Source organism: Anomaloglossus baeobatrachus, chromosome 1 (assembly GCF_048569485.1).
Source record: "Anomaloglossus baeobatrachus isolate aAnoBae1 chromosome 1, aAnoBae1.hap1, whole genome shotgun sequence".
Taxonomy (NCBI): Eukaryota; Metazoa; Chordata; class Amphibia; order Anura; family Aromobatidae; genus Anomaloglossus; species Anomaloglossus baeobatrachus.
In genome coordinates, this window is record NC_134353.1 from 973,733,658 (window position 1) to 973,750,486 (window position 16,829).

The following is a 16,829-nucleotide window of genomic DNA, read 5'->3' on the forward strand; positions in this document are numbered from 1 at the left end:
TACTGTTATAAAAGACGGCGCTGTAGTCATGTGTGAACATTCATCCTTGGCGTCATGCACAGTGTTTTATAGTGCATTACTCCTAATTTTTCTTACGTTAGTTTGTTCGCTGGATTTTCCGACCTCACTCCTTGTATACCTTTTTTGTGGTAAGTTGTTATATGCCAATCTTTCCTTTATGGATCTACATCGACATTTTGCATCATTATAATGTGTGTGTTTTATATAATTTAAGGTATCAGGATGTTCAGCAATGTCGAAACATTTTATCTGTGGGTCTCCTTATGACCGAGATATTGCAGGAGGAGGAGGAAATGGACCAAAATACACGTATGAATCCTCGCCCCAAAAGATTATGGTCACGCCAATGGCTGCTTCGAAGGGATGAGATATCCCACGTGCGTCTAGTGCATGATTTACAGGAACGCAATCCGCATGATTACCGCAACTATCTACGTATGGCGGAAGAATCTTTCTCATTAGTCCTGACGCGTATCAGCCCATACATAAAGCGCAGAGATACTTTAATGCGTAAGGCTGTTCCTGCGGAAGAAAGGTTGCTGGTGACTTTGCGTTATCTTGCCACAGGCCGTAGCCTCACTGATCTACAATATTCTGCCGGTATTTCGAGATCCCTATTAAGTTCCTTAATTCCGGAGACTTGTCAGGCAATAATACATGCGTTAGCAGATTTCATGCCTTTCCCCAAGACAACTTCAGAATGGTCTGATATAGCTCAGAATTTTGCGACGAGGTGGCAATTTCCCTGCTGTGGTGGTGCGATTGATGGCAAGCACATAAGAATAATTAAACCCCCAAATAGTGGTTCTTTTTTTTATAACTATAAAGGTTTCTTTAGTATAATTTTATTTGCAGTTGTTAATGCAAATTATGAATATTTAACAGTGGATGTAGGAATAAATGGCCGTGTTTCCGATGGTGGCGTTTTAGAACAAACTGATTTTGGAAAGCGTTTATTTAGTTCACAATTACCTTTGCCTCCAAATTCTGGAAATGAAAAAAATTAAATTTTTTTTTTTTTTTTAAATAAAAAAATGAACAAAAAAAAAAACATAAAAACATTATTATGTTTCAAAAAACATAATACACGATAAAACATACACAAATAACCAGAAAAAATAAACATTAAAAAGAAAAAAAAAATTGAGAACGGCTAAATGACACAATAAAAAAACCATACAAAACCTAATGTTACCCACCTTTGGAGGATAGATACTCTGAATGCGTCATAAAACAGACCACAAACAAGATTGATGCTAAGGACACACGAGGCAACAAAGACAGGCGCAGAAGCGAAACTATATATATGGGATGTAACCAATCAACCACATTAGCAGAACTGGATTGAGCAGGTCAGAAGAATTCAGGGCGTGCAACAATCCAGACAACGTCACGGAGGGCTGTATAGTTTGCCTAATTACGCCCATACAAAAGACAGATTGTACAAAGGAAAACATGTGTGAAGCCTTTTGGACGTCCGCCATGGCCAATCAATATATCGATGAGCGTTTTGTTGTCGTTTGACAACACTCAACGTGTGACACATGGACAACTACCTATCAGCGATCCAAAAAAAAAAAAAAAAGACTTTGCCAAATAAATCGCACGATGGATTGACTCGTGTAAAGCAGCCTTTAGAGCTTTCCCCAACTCTGTGGTGGTGTGCGGTTTGTCAACTAAGCAAATTGGTTTTAGCAGAGCCTGTTGCCGATTCACAGAGGCCATGCCGCAGAGCTTACAGCTTTCCACCGATATGGAACTGTGCTCTGAGATGGCAATTTGGAGATGGAGGAGAAGGAGGTGGAGGAACAGAAACCGGTGGAGGAAACCATGATGGAATTAGAGCCCGCAATCCTTGACGTCATGGCACGTGTGCCGTCCCAGGGTCTGACTTGGTCCTGGACTCCACAAGGGTCACCTAGTGTGCCGTCAGGTAAATGTCACCATGTCAGTCGTTAACCCCTTCACCACCTTGCAATTTTTCGTTTTAGTTTTTTTCTCCCCTCCTTTCAAGAGCCATAGCTTTATTATTTTTCCGTCGGTTTAGTCATATGAGCGCTTGTTTTCTGAAAATGAGTTGCACTTTTGAAGGACACCATTCATTCTGCCACATATATTAGAAAACAGAAAACAGCTTGGAAACATTATAATTATAGCAATATAGATCCACATGAGACGTTAGTTGCAGATTGACCTATAATAACTGAATGCATACAATGTGGGAAGCTCAAAGAGAGACTGTAATATAAGTGTGATACTTCCTCAATAAAATAAAACAAGTTCTGCTTTGATCAAGTACTACCATGGTAAGCGTGGCTCATTCCGTGCATGGGTTCTCTATTAGATTTGGCCTCAGGCAATTAAGAAGACATATACCCTTGATGTGTGCACCCAAATCAGAGCATGCTGGTGGTGGCCAGGCTGGTGGTGGTCACAGGCTGCAAATAACCATTTATCATCCTCACATTCTTGATAAAAGCACCAGACTGTGGAACACCTAACCCTTGGCCTGGGAACTTGCTGCATGTGGATGTTATTCTTCCTCTGGCCATGCCATCTCCCTCAGGCCACGCCACCACCTATTCCTGCCTGTTGCGGTGCTGTCAATCCCCCCTCTCTGCGCTGCTGTCCTTACTTTTTTTGGCACCTTCCCAGGTTGGGTCAGCAATTTCATCGTCCACCACCTCGTCTTCCACTTCCGCATTCTGTCATCCTGACTTGTCTTGTTGACTTAACAACATTACTTGTTGGCAACTGTGTCTCATCATCTTATTCTTGAGACACTAATTGCCGTTCTTTCATGCACAGACAAGGGGGTGTCTGGCACACGGCGCAGCACAGAAGTTACAATGGCAATGTTAAGGGGGTACGAAAGCCCTTACGGTAGGGAGAGGTTAGACATATCACCTCTTGACACTAACCTGTGTCTTCTCCCTGAGCTCCCTAAGGTCCCTTTGCAGGTCCTTCATCCCGCTGCCGTCACGTGCCTAGTCCTTAGTTGTCTGTCCACTCACCCTAGCTAGTGAAAAGGCCAGTGAGTGCACTAGACTTCACCACTGCAGTAATAAGACACAGGGGAAGGAGGACAGACAGGGGAATATAGACAAGAAGGATGTCCAACAAACTGCTCTGCTGTAGAAAACACCAGGGCTGCAGGCGACATGGCTCCAACAGCTTCCAATGCTTCCTCTGTCCACAGCGGTCAGTTCAGAATGGGAAGGGAAGTGGTCACAAACCCTCTGTACCTGAGATTGAACTAACCAGGAACTATCAGCAAGGAAAAAGTCCTTAACCCTTGCTGCGCCAAAAGAAAGCAAATACATTGAAAAACCCAGAGTCTCACAAGGCAATATAAAAGTTAGATCCCAAACCTGTCACACGTCTCCCAAAGACTGGAGACCCTTATGACAGTACCCCCCTTTCTACGAGGGGTCTCAGGACCCTCAAGATTGGACGGTAGTGATAGAAGTATACAAAGAGTTATTTTCATAAAAACTGCCCCTACTGATAACTACTCTAGACCGCCAATCAATCACAGGATTGTGTTTCATCAGCCAGGGAAGACCCAAAATGATAGAAGTGTGTAGAGTCTGCAAGACAGAGCAGGACAGTAGAACTTTGTGAAGAGTCCCTATGTGCAAGTTCACATTATGCACGACTTGGAATAAACGTCTCTGGCTCAGAGGAGCAGCATCCATGGCCAAGATGAGAACAGATCTCGTTAGGAAAACCGTGGGTCCGAGCATAATGAGAATGCACCATGTTGGCCCCTGCTCCACTGTTCACCAGGACAGAAATATTCTCACTTTCTGCACCAAAAACCATTGTAACACTCACTGCCGGGGATGAGGCGGCAAGCAGGGGGAGGGGACCCACTGGACCACAGGGGAAACCCAGGCTTACCGTTTAGTGGGAGGGGCTTAACTAAGCATCCACTGTGAGGCAGAATGCCAGGTGCCACTCCCAGGGCACTAACCCAGGACTGTGGCTGCAGAGCGGAGCAGGGTGACTGCAGGATCGGGAGAACAACACAAACTGGGGAGCACAAGGGGCACAGTCTGGAAGAGAACAGGCAGGACAGGTACCAGCAGATACGGGTCATCAAGCTCAGGTGACCAGGTGCAGCAGGCATGAGACATAGCATGGTGATGCGGGCACAATAGGTGTGGACCTCAGCAGGATGGTGCAGGCACAATGGGCGTGGACCTCAGCAGGACAGTGCAGGCACAACAGGTGTGAACCTCAGTAGGGTGATGCAGACACAACAGGTGTGAACCTCAGCAGGATGGCACAGACACAACAGGTGTGAACCTCAGCAGGATGGCACAGACACAACAGGTGTAGACCTCAGCAGGGTGATGCTGGCACACCAGGTGTGGACCTCAGCAGGGTGATGCTGGCACACCAGGTGTGGACCTCAGCAGGGTGATGCTGGCACACCAGATACGTTAGGTTGAAGATACAAACATGACTGATTATTTTTAATATTGGTATATGTATTTTGAGTGTAATAAAGATTATTTAACTTCATCCTTTTTTGGGTCAGTTGATTTTGGAGGTTCTGAGATTTTTGTGCTGTTCCAAAACCCAGAAAGGAAATAACCGTGTGTAACAAAACGAGTGTAATTGTAATAATTTTCTGAGAGAAATGCTTCATGTTTTACAACAATTTCAAGGGTTCCAACACTTTTGCGCATAACTGTAAGACCTGATGATACAATGCGGCCTGCCCATCACAGTAATGCCAGAAGCCAACATGGCTACGGCACTACCGTGTACAGCTGGCAATCCCTGCATGTTGATTGGCTGTATAACAGCCGCCAAACATGCAGGGCGGAGACTCAAGAATGGCGCTCGAGCACCCGCGATACTCCATCGAGTAATGTGTATGCCCGAGCACCTGATGCTCATAGGATTAGCGAGCAGTGGTGAGCATGCTCCCCATCACTAATAATGTTACATAAGACAAGTGCAAAGCTGTAGGATGCTCGCGGGTCCACTATGGTCACCCACAGACCTACTGTGTATGAAATCCGGACTGTTCATCAGATTGTATCCTGATATATGCAGTCATCACATCCTGGAATCTGCACCTCACAGATCACTAATGATCAGTAGATACATCTAATCACCAATAAGGAGGAGTTATGCCTCACTGATCACTAATAAGGAGGAGCTGCACCTCACAGATCACTAATAAGGAGGAGCTGCACCTCACTGATCACTAATAAGGAGGAGCTGCACCTCACTGATCACTAATAAGGAGGAGCTGCACCTCACTGATCACTAATAAGGAGGAGCTACACCTCACTGATCACTAATAAGGAGGAGCTACACCTCACTGATCACTAATGATCGGTAGATACATCTAATCACTAATAAGGAGGAGTTATGCCTCACTGATCACTAATAAGGAGGAGCTGCACCTCACTGATCACTAATAAGGAGGAGCTGCACCTCACTGATCACTAATAAGGAGGAGCTGCACCTCACTGATCACTAATAAGGAGGAGCTGCACCTCACTGATCACTAATAAGGAGGAGCTACACCACACAGATCACTAATAAGGAGGAGCTGCACCTCACTGATCACTAATAAGGAGGAGCTACACCACACAGATCACTAATAAGGAGGAGCTACACCACACAGATCACTAATAAGGAGGAGCTACACCACACTGATCACTAATAAGGAGGAGCTGCACCTCACAGATCACTAATGATCGGTAGATACATCTAATCACTAATTAGGAGGAGCTATGCCTCACCATTCACTAATAAGGAGAAGCTACACCTCACTGATCACTAATAAGGAGGAGCTACACCTCACTGATCACTAATGATCGGTAGATACATCTAATCACTAATAAGGAGGAGTTATGCCTCACCATTCACAAATAAGAAGGAGCTACACCTCACTGATCACTAATAAGGAGGAGCTGCACCTCACTGATCACTAATAAGGAGGAGCTACACCACACAGATCACTAATAAGGAGGAGCTGCACCTCACTGATCACTAATAAGGAGGAGCTACACCACACAGATCACTAATAAGGAGGAGCTGCACCTCACTGATCACTAATAAGGAGGAGCTACACCACACAGATCACTAATAAGGAGGAGCTGCACCTCACTGATCACTAATGATCGGTAGATACATCTAATCACTAATAAGGAGGAGCTATGCCTCACCATTCACTAATAAGGAGGAGCTACACCTCACTGATCACTAATAAGGAGGAGCTGCACCTCACTGATCAGTAATAAGGAGGAGCTGCACCTCACTGATCACTAATAATCGGTAGATACATCTAATCACTAATAAGGAGGAGCTATGCCTCACTGATCACTAATAAGGAGGAGCTAAACCTCACTAATCACTAATAAGGAGGAGCTGCACCTCACTGATCACTAATGATCGGTAGATACATCTAATCACTAATAAGGAGGAGCTATGCCTCACCATTCACTAATAAGGAGCTAAACCTCACTAATCACTAATAAGGATGAGCTGCACCTCACTGATCACTAATAAGGAGGAGCTACACCACACAGATCACTAATAAGGAGGAGCTGCACCTCACTGATCACCAATAAGGAGGAGCTGCACCTCACTGATCACTAATGATCGGTAGATACATCTAATCACTAATAAGGAGGAGCTATGCCTCACCATTCACTAATAAGGAGGAGCTACACCTCACTGATCACTAATAAGGAGGAGCTGCACCTCACATATCACTAATGATCAGTAGATACATCTAATCACTAATAGGGAGGAGTTATGCCTCCATAATCACAAATGAGGTGGAGCAATGCCTTACCAATAACTAAGAAGGAGAAGCCACATCTCACCGATCTATAATACGGAGATGTGGCGCCCTTGCCTAGCCAGGTTGTCACAGATAACACACAAACACCCCCCCCCCCATTAGACAGGGACACCAGCCAAAACACAAAACCCTTGTTGCCTCCCTCCAGGGTCTGATGTCAACACCAGATGGGGCGGAGCCAAGCGGTTGGCCCCGCCCACCGAGGAGTTCACAGGCCTGGAGGCGGGAAAAGTGACAGTTCAGTTTAGGAGGTTGAAGTGAGAGGAGTGAAGTGAAGGGTGTCTGGGTTTGTGGCCCAGGCACTGACAGCAAGGTTGGCAGACGGTGGTGGCCGTCTGCAGGAGTGGTGAATCAACACGGAACCGTAGGACCGGGGACGGGCGACGGCCCGCCGGTGCCGACCGGGGAGCGAAGTGAAGCCAGCACACACTGGCAGGGCCATCGGACCCCGACCAGGCTTGGAGCCGCCGACAATAGTCAAATCCGAGTGTGACCGGAACCCCAGGGGTTTCCTAACAGCCAAAGATCCGTTAGAAGGCAACCGCCCACACCGTGAGGGTATACAGCTACCGCCTAAGGCTAGAGACCCAAGGGCCAGCGCCTGCGGGCAAACGGGCTCCTCCGGCATCCATACACCGGGGAGCAGACTACCGTTGGGGATCCATTGTAGTCAAACAAGTACACAAAGGTGCAGGGAAAGACAGCTGCCATCACCTGTCCGGGGAGAGACACTGCAGCCGGCTGCGGGACCCGTCCATCCAGCCGTTTGGTTTACCGAGGACTTTGTGCATTTCTTACTGAGTGAGTACACCCGTGCCATCCGGCACCGCGCCGCACTGTCCCTGCAACCCTGCACCTTACCAACGCTGCCTCCCCGTCACACCACCGGGCCTCGGGACCACGACCCCTACCCACGGAGGGAGAAAACAACATCCCAGCTGCTCCCTACCATCGCTCCCGGGATCCCCGTCACCAGCAGCGGTGGTGCCCATCTTCACCACAACCCATGGGTGGCGTCACGGACTAAATCCCCCAAACAAGTCATCCTTTTCACTCACGGGCGAGGAGCGCCACTCGGGTCCCCGGATCCGGCCCACCGCTCGAGCCACCGAGCAGCAGCCGCAACAGCGCCAGACCCGAGCGTTAGCGAGCGCATCCGGCGGCGTCCTCCCCGCCCGCAACACAACGCCTTACCAATAACTAAGAAGGAGGAGATATATATCCTACAGATCTATAATATGGAGAAGCTACACCTCGCTGATCACTAATAAGGAGGAGCTATGCCTTACCGATAACTAGGAAGGAGGAGCCACATCTCACCGATCTATAAAACGGAGAAGCTACACCTCGCTTATCACTAATAAGGAGGAGCTCTGCCTCCACAATCACAAATGAGGTGGAGCAATGCCTTACCGATAACTAAGAAGGAGGAGATATATATCACACAGATCTATAATACGGAGAAGCTACACCTCACTTATCACTAATAAGGAGGAGCTATGCCTCCACAATCACAAAGGAGGTGGAGCAACGCCTTACCAATAACTAAGAAGGAGGAAATATATATCACACAGATCTATAATACGGAGAAGCTACACCTCGCTGATCACTAATAAGGAGGAGCTCTGCCTCCACAATCACAAATGAGGTGGAGCAACGCCTTACCGATAACTAAGAAGGAGGAGCCACATCTCACCGATCTATAATATGGAGAAGCTACACCTCGCTGATCACTATAAGGAGGAGCTCTGTCTGCACGGCTTCTCCAGACTTGGGCACCTAGAATGCATATTCATGCTGTGATATGAAACGCCCTGTAGACTGTTGACCTGTGCAGCGGCCGAGTTAACCCCTTGTTCTATTTCATGGTGGGTTCCAATGGGGACACTTTACAATTTTGAAACCTGATTTCAGGCACATATTTAAATCTTATTTAGAAGTCCCTCTGGATCCCCACCTTGTGATAACATAGTCTTGTCTCTTGATCTGGTGGCGTATTAAATTCCAACCATTATATACGATACCTGGTTGGTCCCGTGTGGCAAGTTTTGCTCCAATATAAACCACTCTTGTTCTTCACAAAACTGTCAGACCTATTCCAAATAATATATATTTTATGATTTCCAATTGTCATGTCTTTTTACTTAATAAAATGTATTTTTCAAACACAATTACTGCTTGTCTCCTTTTCTCCTCCTATGTTATATGCTCTCTGGAGTTGGCTTCTATCCGGGGGGACACTACTGAGTTGTTCCCTCAGGTGTTACTTATTATGGCCATTTTTTTGCATTTATCTCACCAATCACGTAACCCATTTTTTCCATGGAGTCCCGGGCAGGTTCTGGGCTTCCTCATAGTCCTTCCTGGTGACGACTTTCCTCCGCCCATTGATTATTATTACAGAGCAGCGGTGATGTCTGGTCAATCACATGCTGATGATTCTCACACTTTCCTGATATCTGCTCTGAGGTCACTAACATTGATCTGTCGTCTCCTTTCAGGTTTTCTGGACCCATCAGATGGGGAAATGTACGGCCCTTATCTACACAATAGGGTGCATAGCTACATGGGAGGAACGATGGCCGACACCTTCATATCTGCAAATGACCCCATGTTCATTCTGCACCATAGCTTTGTTGACTGGCAAGTATCTATCTACCTATCTACATTATATGGACAAAAGTATGTGCCCCTCCACATCCACCCTGCATCCTGAGATATTAATACCGAGCTGTCCTTTTGTTTGGTGGCTTATGGTCTGTGATTGGAGGATGAGTGCTCAGTGGCTCATGGTTTGAGATTGGAGGATGAGTGCTCAGTGGCTCATGTTCTGTGATTGGAGGATGAGTGCTCGATGGCTCATGTTCTATTGGAGGATGAGTGCTCAATGGCTCATGTTCTATTGGAGGATGAGTACTCGATGGCTCATTGTCTGAGATTTGAGGTTGAGTGTTTGGTGGCTCATGGTCTATGATTGTGTGATGAGTGCTCGATGGCTCATGTTCTATTGGAGGATGAGTGCTCGATGGCTCATTGTCTGAGATTGGAGGATGAGTGTTTGGTGGCTCATGTTCTGTGGTTGTTGGTCCTTGTTCTATGTTTGGGGATGAGTGCTCATTTACTATTCTTTTTATTTTTTTCTGCAGTATATTTGAGTTTTGGGTCATACATCATCATGGATGTCCTGAAGTCTTTCCAGAGAACTCCCTCCCTGGACAGCATCCTCTGGACTTCCCTGTTCCATTTTATCCCTGTTTTCGGAATAGAGACCTTCTTAAGACATCCTCAGCATTCGGATACACATATGATAAGTTTCCAGATTATGTGTAACCACAAGCTCCAATAATACAAACTCTGAATGTAACTAATGACATCCTGAAGAATGTGGCAGGGATGTCCAATGTGCAGGGGCGGACGTCATACGTGTGGTGGCAGCTTCAACAATATGGCTGCTGTTCAGGAGTCCTCGTTCCGTGGATGTCGCATAATAACAGCTTATTTCAATTTTATTTTAATAAATTATCATTTACTTTGAACTTCTGGCCATTAGTATCTTACCTGCACCTGAGGTATCTCCCATTGGGCAAGGGATGCAAAAATCCAGGAATGTCCTCCAACAATGGAGTCTTCCCAAAACTCCATTGTTGGTGAGGATCTGCGCCGGTCTCTTCTTCTCCACAGGTCTGTGCTCATCTCACAGGGCTTCTCAAATAGCAAAACCTGATTGAGTCAGCAATATCCGCATGTGTCTCTGAACTAAAGTAGAGGGGGCATTATAATAGTCAGCCATGGTCACCTCTGATACTTCACTAGATAGGAAGTATCTCATCTAGAGATGGACGATGGTCCTCAGCACTGCTCGGTACTCGATAAAGAAATAGGATGCTCGAGAAGCTTGATATTTGATCGAGTATTCTGCTGCTCGGGCGCCATACTTGAGTCGTCACCCCGCATGATTTTCAGTTTTTTATCAGTCAGTAAACATGCGTGGATTTCCTGTCAATCATGATAGTGCCGTAGCCATCTTGGCTACTGGCATTACTGTGATTGGTTGCTCGCATAGCATTATTGGGTCTTTATAAGACCCAGAGACTAGAGATGAGCAGATGAGCCGAGCAGGAGGTGCGTTCACGAGCCTTTATCGAGTCAAACCCGAACCTGAACTCTGAGCCTTTATAGAACAACATTGGATTCAATGGGAGGCCAAACGTAACGCACAGAAAACAACTTTAGGGGGGGTCAAAAGGCTTCAAAAAGAGCAAAAATATGTTTTACAGTCCAGCACCACTGTTTTGGCATAGCCATTATCTTTCTAGGCTATAGACAGAAGAAATATAGAGGTGAATGAGAGACAGGCGTAGGGCTGCTGCTCCCATTCCCCTGCCAGTACAGACAAAACACAACTTGGAGACCTCGTAGTAGTCTGGACACTCAAAATCCTTCCAGGGACAATACCATCAATTGCCCCCTCCCTATAGGGCTTTAAAATACCAGGGCGTTACGGACCACAAAACGCATAGGCTGTTTAATGCACTATGCTTTTATTCAGCTACAGGAGGGTCTATGTTTATATTATTCATAGCTTTGGTTTTTCTTTGTCTTATGGCCAGTGTGAACATGATCTTACAAGCTGCATGTAAACCATCTCATACTCCGCCACACTTTTTTTTGTTTTGTTAAATGGTTTGTACAGTCAGCAAAGCATGCTGGGAGACCTGGCTATTTAAGCACAAGGGGGCGTGGCTACAGATCAGGTGCAGCTGACCTCAACGTCAGAAGAGCTGCAAACAGAAAAACTGGCATTAACTACTGTAGTGCCAAAGGAAACAAAACAACATTTAAATGCAGATTCCTAGATAGAGATAAGGGGCTCCAGACCTCATGCTGCTGGATGAGGGGGGCGAATAGCGCCCTCTACTGCAAAGACGGAGTTAGTGTAAATGGCATGTGCCTGAAATTATACTGTCTACTTCAAGGTAGACATAAGGTGTAGCAGAGCCGAACAGGCGCACCATTCAGCTCCACCCCGCGGTCACCGCTGGTATAGGCTAGGTAGTAGGAAAATGTGTATGCGAATGTAGTGTAAATACTGTGTGACATGTATAGAGAATACTGACCCCTCGTGCTGTGATAGGCGGGGGATGTGGTACAGGGCAGGCGTGTTATAGATGCAGATTCAGGGATTGGAAGGAGGGTAAGGTTAGGTGTAGTATTAGTAATAAGATAGGAATAAGTGGTAACTAGGGACCTAGCAGCAGGAGTGGGGAGTCAGTGGCAGTTAGATAGTTTACAAGATTTAGCAGGAACACAGGAAAGAGCAGCAAGGTGGTTACCAGGGAAACGGAGACCGGAGGAGGAGAAGCTGAGGGTATTAGCATGTGTGCAGGAAGGAATTAGTGAGTCAAGCAACCGGAGCTGAAGCAGATAGCAGGACCCAGTGCCAGGGCCTGCCGACAAGGGGTTACCCCCCCAGGTGTCCAGATCTCACCCAGCAAACAGGCGGCAGGGGACCTTGGACTGGTGGGACGTTGGGACTCAGAAACCCTGGTAGAGTCTCGTACTGGCCAGTAGACGCTGTGCGCCCGGACGGGGGCATGAGTGAGACATGGTAGCTACGCAGAAGAGATTCTGGGGGAAGTTATACAGGACTTAGATGCTGGAGGACCGTGCCTAGGGCAAGTTAACCAGAAGCAGAGAAGTTTCCCCTAAGCTAAGAGCAGCACGAGTGGTCCTAAGGACCTGAAGTACGGATTCAGACTGTGCCACAATAAAGAAGGTCAGTTGTTTTTTACCAGTGACTGACATGTAATTATTCCTCTAAGACGAGGAAACAGCAAGAAGAAATGGGGACGATCCCGAAGGTAACGGCTGATGCCCCCGGCCCAAAGGGGAGCCGCACACACACATTGACGTTTATAGAAGTCAGGGGAAGCATTGTCGGCCATCACCTGGCGCTCTCTTCACTGCCACTAATCTCCAAAAACAGGGATATGACCATGACATTCCCTCAATGAACTGTAGCACCCCACATCCAGCAGCACTCATACAGCCCCAAACCATGAGCCCCTACCACCATGCTTAACTGTAGACAACACAACCTTGTCTGTGTCCTCACCTGGAGTTGCCACACACACTTGTCTGTGTCGTCACCTGGAGCCACCACACACACTTGTCTGTGTCCTCACCTGGAGCCACCACACACACTTGTCTGTGTCCTCACCTGGAGCCACCACAAACACTTGTCTGTGTCCTCACCTGGAGCCACACACACTTGTCTGTGTCCTCACCTGGAGCCACCACACACACTTGTCTGTGTCCTCACCTGGAGCCACACACACTTGTCTGTGTCCTCACCTGGAGCCGCCACACACATTTGTCTGTGTCCTCTCCTGGAGCCACCACAAACACTTGTCTGTGTCCTCACCTGGAGCCGCCACACACACTTGTCTGTATCCTCTCCTGGAGCCACCACACAGATTTGTCTGTGTCCTCTCCTGGAGCCACCACAAACACTTGTCTGTGTCCTCACCTGGAGCCACCACAAACACTTGTCTGTATCCTCTCCTGGAGCCACCACACAGATTTGTCTGTGTCCTCTCCTGGAGCCACCACAAACACTTGTCTGTGTCCTCACCTGGAGCCACCACAAACACTTGTCTGTATCCTCTCCTGGAGCCACCACACAGATTTGTCTGTGTCCTCACCTGGAGACACCACACAGATTTGTCTGTGTCCTCTCCTGGAGCCACCACAAACACTTGTCTGTGTCATCACCTGGAGCCACCACAAACACTTGTCTGTGTCATCACCTGGAGCCGCCACACACACTTGTCTGTATCCTCTCCTGGAGCCACCAAACACACTTGTCTGTGTCCTCACCTGGAGCCACACACACTTGTCTGTGTCCTCACCTGGAGCCGCCACACACACTTGTCTGTATCCTCACCTGGAGACACCACACACATTTGTCTGTGTCCTCTCCTGGAGCCACCACAAACACTTGTCTGTGTCTTCATCTGGAGCCGCCACACACACTTGTCTGTGTCCTCACCTGGAGCCACCACAAACACTTGTCTGTATCCTCTCCTGGAGCCACCACACAGATTTGTCTGTGTCCTCTCCTGGAGCCTCCACAAACACTTGTCTGTGTCCTCACTTGGAGCCGCCACACACACTTGTCTGTGTCCTCTCCTGGAGCCACCACAAACACTTGTCTGTGTCCTCACCTGGAGCCGCCACACACACTTGTCTGTGTCCTCACTTGGAGCCGCCACACACACTTGTCTGTGTCCTCACCTGGAGCCGCCACACACACTTGTCTGTATCCTCACCTGGAGTTGTCAGACACACTTGTCTCTGTCCTCACCTGGAGCCGCCACACACACTTGTCTGTGTCTTCATCTGAAGCCGCCACACACACTTGTTTGTGTCCTCACCTGGAGCCGCCACACACACTTGTCTGTGTCCTCACCTGGAGCTGCCACAAACACTTGTCTGTGTCCTCACCTGGAGCCGCCACACAGATTTGTCTGTGTCCTCTCCTGGAGCCACCACACAGATTTGTCTGTGTCCTCTCCTGGAGACACCACAAACACTTGTCTGTGTCCTCACCTGGAGACACCACACAGATTTGTCTGTGTCCTCTCCTGGAGCCACCACAAACACTTGTCTGTGTCATCACCTGGAGCCACCACAAACACTTGTCTGTGTCCTCACCTGGAGCCGCCACACACACTTGTCTGTGTCCTCTCCTGGAGTTGCCACACACACTTGTCTGTATCCTCTCCTGGAGCCACCAAACACACTTGTCTGTGTCCTCACCTGGAGACACCACACACATTTGTCTGTGTCCTCTCCTGGAGCCACCACAAACACTTGTCTGTGTCATCACCTGGAGCCACCACAAACACTTGTCTGTGTCCTCACCTGGAGCCGCCACACACACTTGTCTGTGTCCTCTCCTGGAGCCACCACAAACACTTGTCTGTGTCCTCACTTGGAGCCGCCACACACACTTGTCTGTGTCCTCTCCTGGAGCCACCACAAACACTTGTCTGTGTCCTCACCTGGAACCGCCACACACACTTGTCTGTGTCCTCACTTGGAGCCGCCACACACATTTGTCTGTGTCCTCACCTGGAGCCGCCACACACACTTGTCTGTGTCCTCACCTGGAGTTGTCAGACACACTTGTCTGTGTCCTCACCTGGAGCCGCCACACACACTTGTCTGTGTCCTCACCTGGAGCCGCCACACACACTTGTTTGTGTCCTCACCTGGAGCCGCCACACACACTTGTCTGTGTCCTCACCTGGAGCCGCCACACACACTTGTCTGTGTCTTCATCTGAAGCCGCCACACACACTTGCCTGTGTCTTCACCTGGAGTTGCCAGACACACTTGTCTCTGTCCTCACCTGCAGCCACCACACACTTGACAGAATCTGAATCAAATAAGTTTCTCTTGGTCTCATCAGACACAGGACGGTTCCAGGAATCCATGGCCTTGTCTTCAGCAAACTGTCTTGTGCATCATCTTTTGAAGAGGCTTCCTTCTGGGACAACAGCCATGCAGGTAATGTTAAGCATTGTGCGGTCTCAACACTCACAGGCTGTCCCTCCACCCCTGTAACTTCTGCAGTGTGCAGGGTATGGTCTGAGCACTGACAGGTGGACCCCCCCACCCCTGTAACCTCTGCAGCAATGCTGGCAGCACTCATACGTCTATTCTGAACAGATGACCTCTGGTTATGACACTGAGCTCGTGCACTCAGCTTTTGTGGACGGCCATGGCAAGGCCTGTTCTGAGCAGATCCTGTCTGGTTAAACCGCGGTATGGTCTTGGCCACCATGCTGCAGCTCAGGTTCAGGGTGCTGACAATCTTCAAGTGACCAGTATGAGAGAGTGTGTGACAATAACACCGAATGTAACACACCTGCTCCCCATTCACACCTGAGACCATGTAACACTAATAAGTCACATGAGACTGGGGAGGGAAAATGGCTAATTGGGCACAAGTTGGCCATTTTCAGTTGGGGTTTACTCACGTTTGTTACCAGCAGTTTAGACATTAATGGCTGTGATGAGTTATTTACTCTGTTAAACAAGTTGTGCACTGACACTGCACATTGTATACAAGCTGTGCACTGACACTGCACATTGTATACAAGCTGCACGCTAACACTGAACATTGTATACAAGCTGCGCACTGACACTGCACATTGTATCACAGGGTCAGACCATCTTCATTGTTGTCTCATGAAAAGATATAACATATTTACAAAAAGATGAGGGGTGTACTCACTTTTATGTCATTCTCTAAATGCAATATTTACATGGGAGGTAGTGGTGGACCCATTCACCATATCCAAGATCAAAGAAGCCCGGAAATGCTTCAGTACCAAATGCATGATACGTGGAAGGACTAAGCACAAGGTTCAAATGGAAAGTCCAATCCACCGAGAGTTGTCCGATGGACGATGAATGTGACTACAGCCACATCACCGACTACTTATTCTAGAAATGACTCAAAATACAGGTCAAACAGTCCATAGGAAAACAATGATCTACAAAATGTGCATCTTTAGCGCCCATGACTATATCAGGGTGCTACAGGGAACTGCATCCTCTACCAAGGGTGCAAGGCCTACCCCCCATGGTTCCAGGTTCCCAACGGTCGGTGTCACTACTATCAGCACCACAAATCCCAATCAACACCCCACACCATGACTTGTCAGACACACCAGTGAGTTGGTCTAGCGGGATAGGGCCGCCGACCTAGGGGTCAGGCAGACTGGTGGGTGGGGACAAATTAGTTAGCTCCAGAAGAGCGAGGAGGTAAGTAAGAGCTCTCAAAGTGAGAGGAGCTGTAGTGTTAGCTCCCGGGGAGCTAGAGAGAGACGATAGGTTGGGTCGCAGACGGTGGTCTGGGACCAGAGGAGTCGGGGACCGGTTGCAGAGGCATTGGACAGGG

General features: G+C 48.0%; 1 protein-coding gene across 1 annotated transcript in view; it reads left to right on the forward strand.

Annotated features, from left to right (window-relative positions):
- LOC142266593 (tyrosinase-like) overlaps window positions 1–16,829 on the forward strand; it is a 132,731-nt gene that overhangs the window by 97,944 nt on the left and 17,958 nt on the right. Inside the window, exon 4 of the mRNA XM_075332312.1 lies at window positions 9,358–9,503. Coding sequence (XP_075188427.1) covers window positions 9,358–9,503 — 146 coding nt within the window. The remainder of the gene's footprint in view (window positions 1–9,357; window positions 9,504–16,829) is intronic.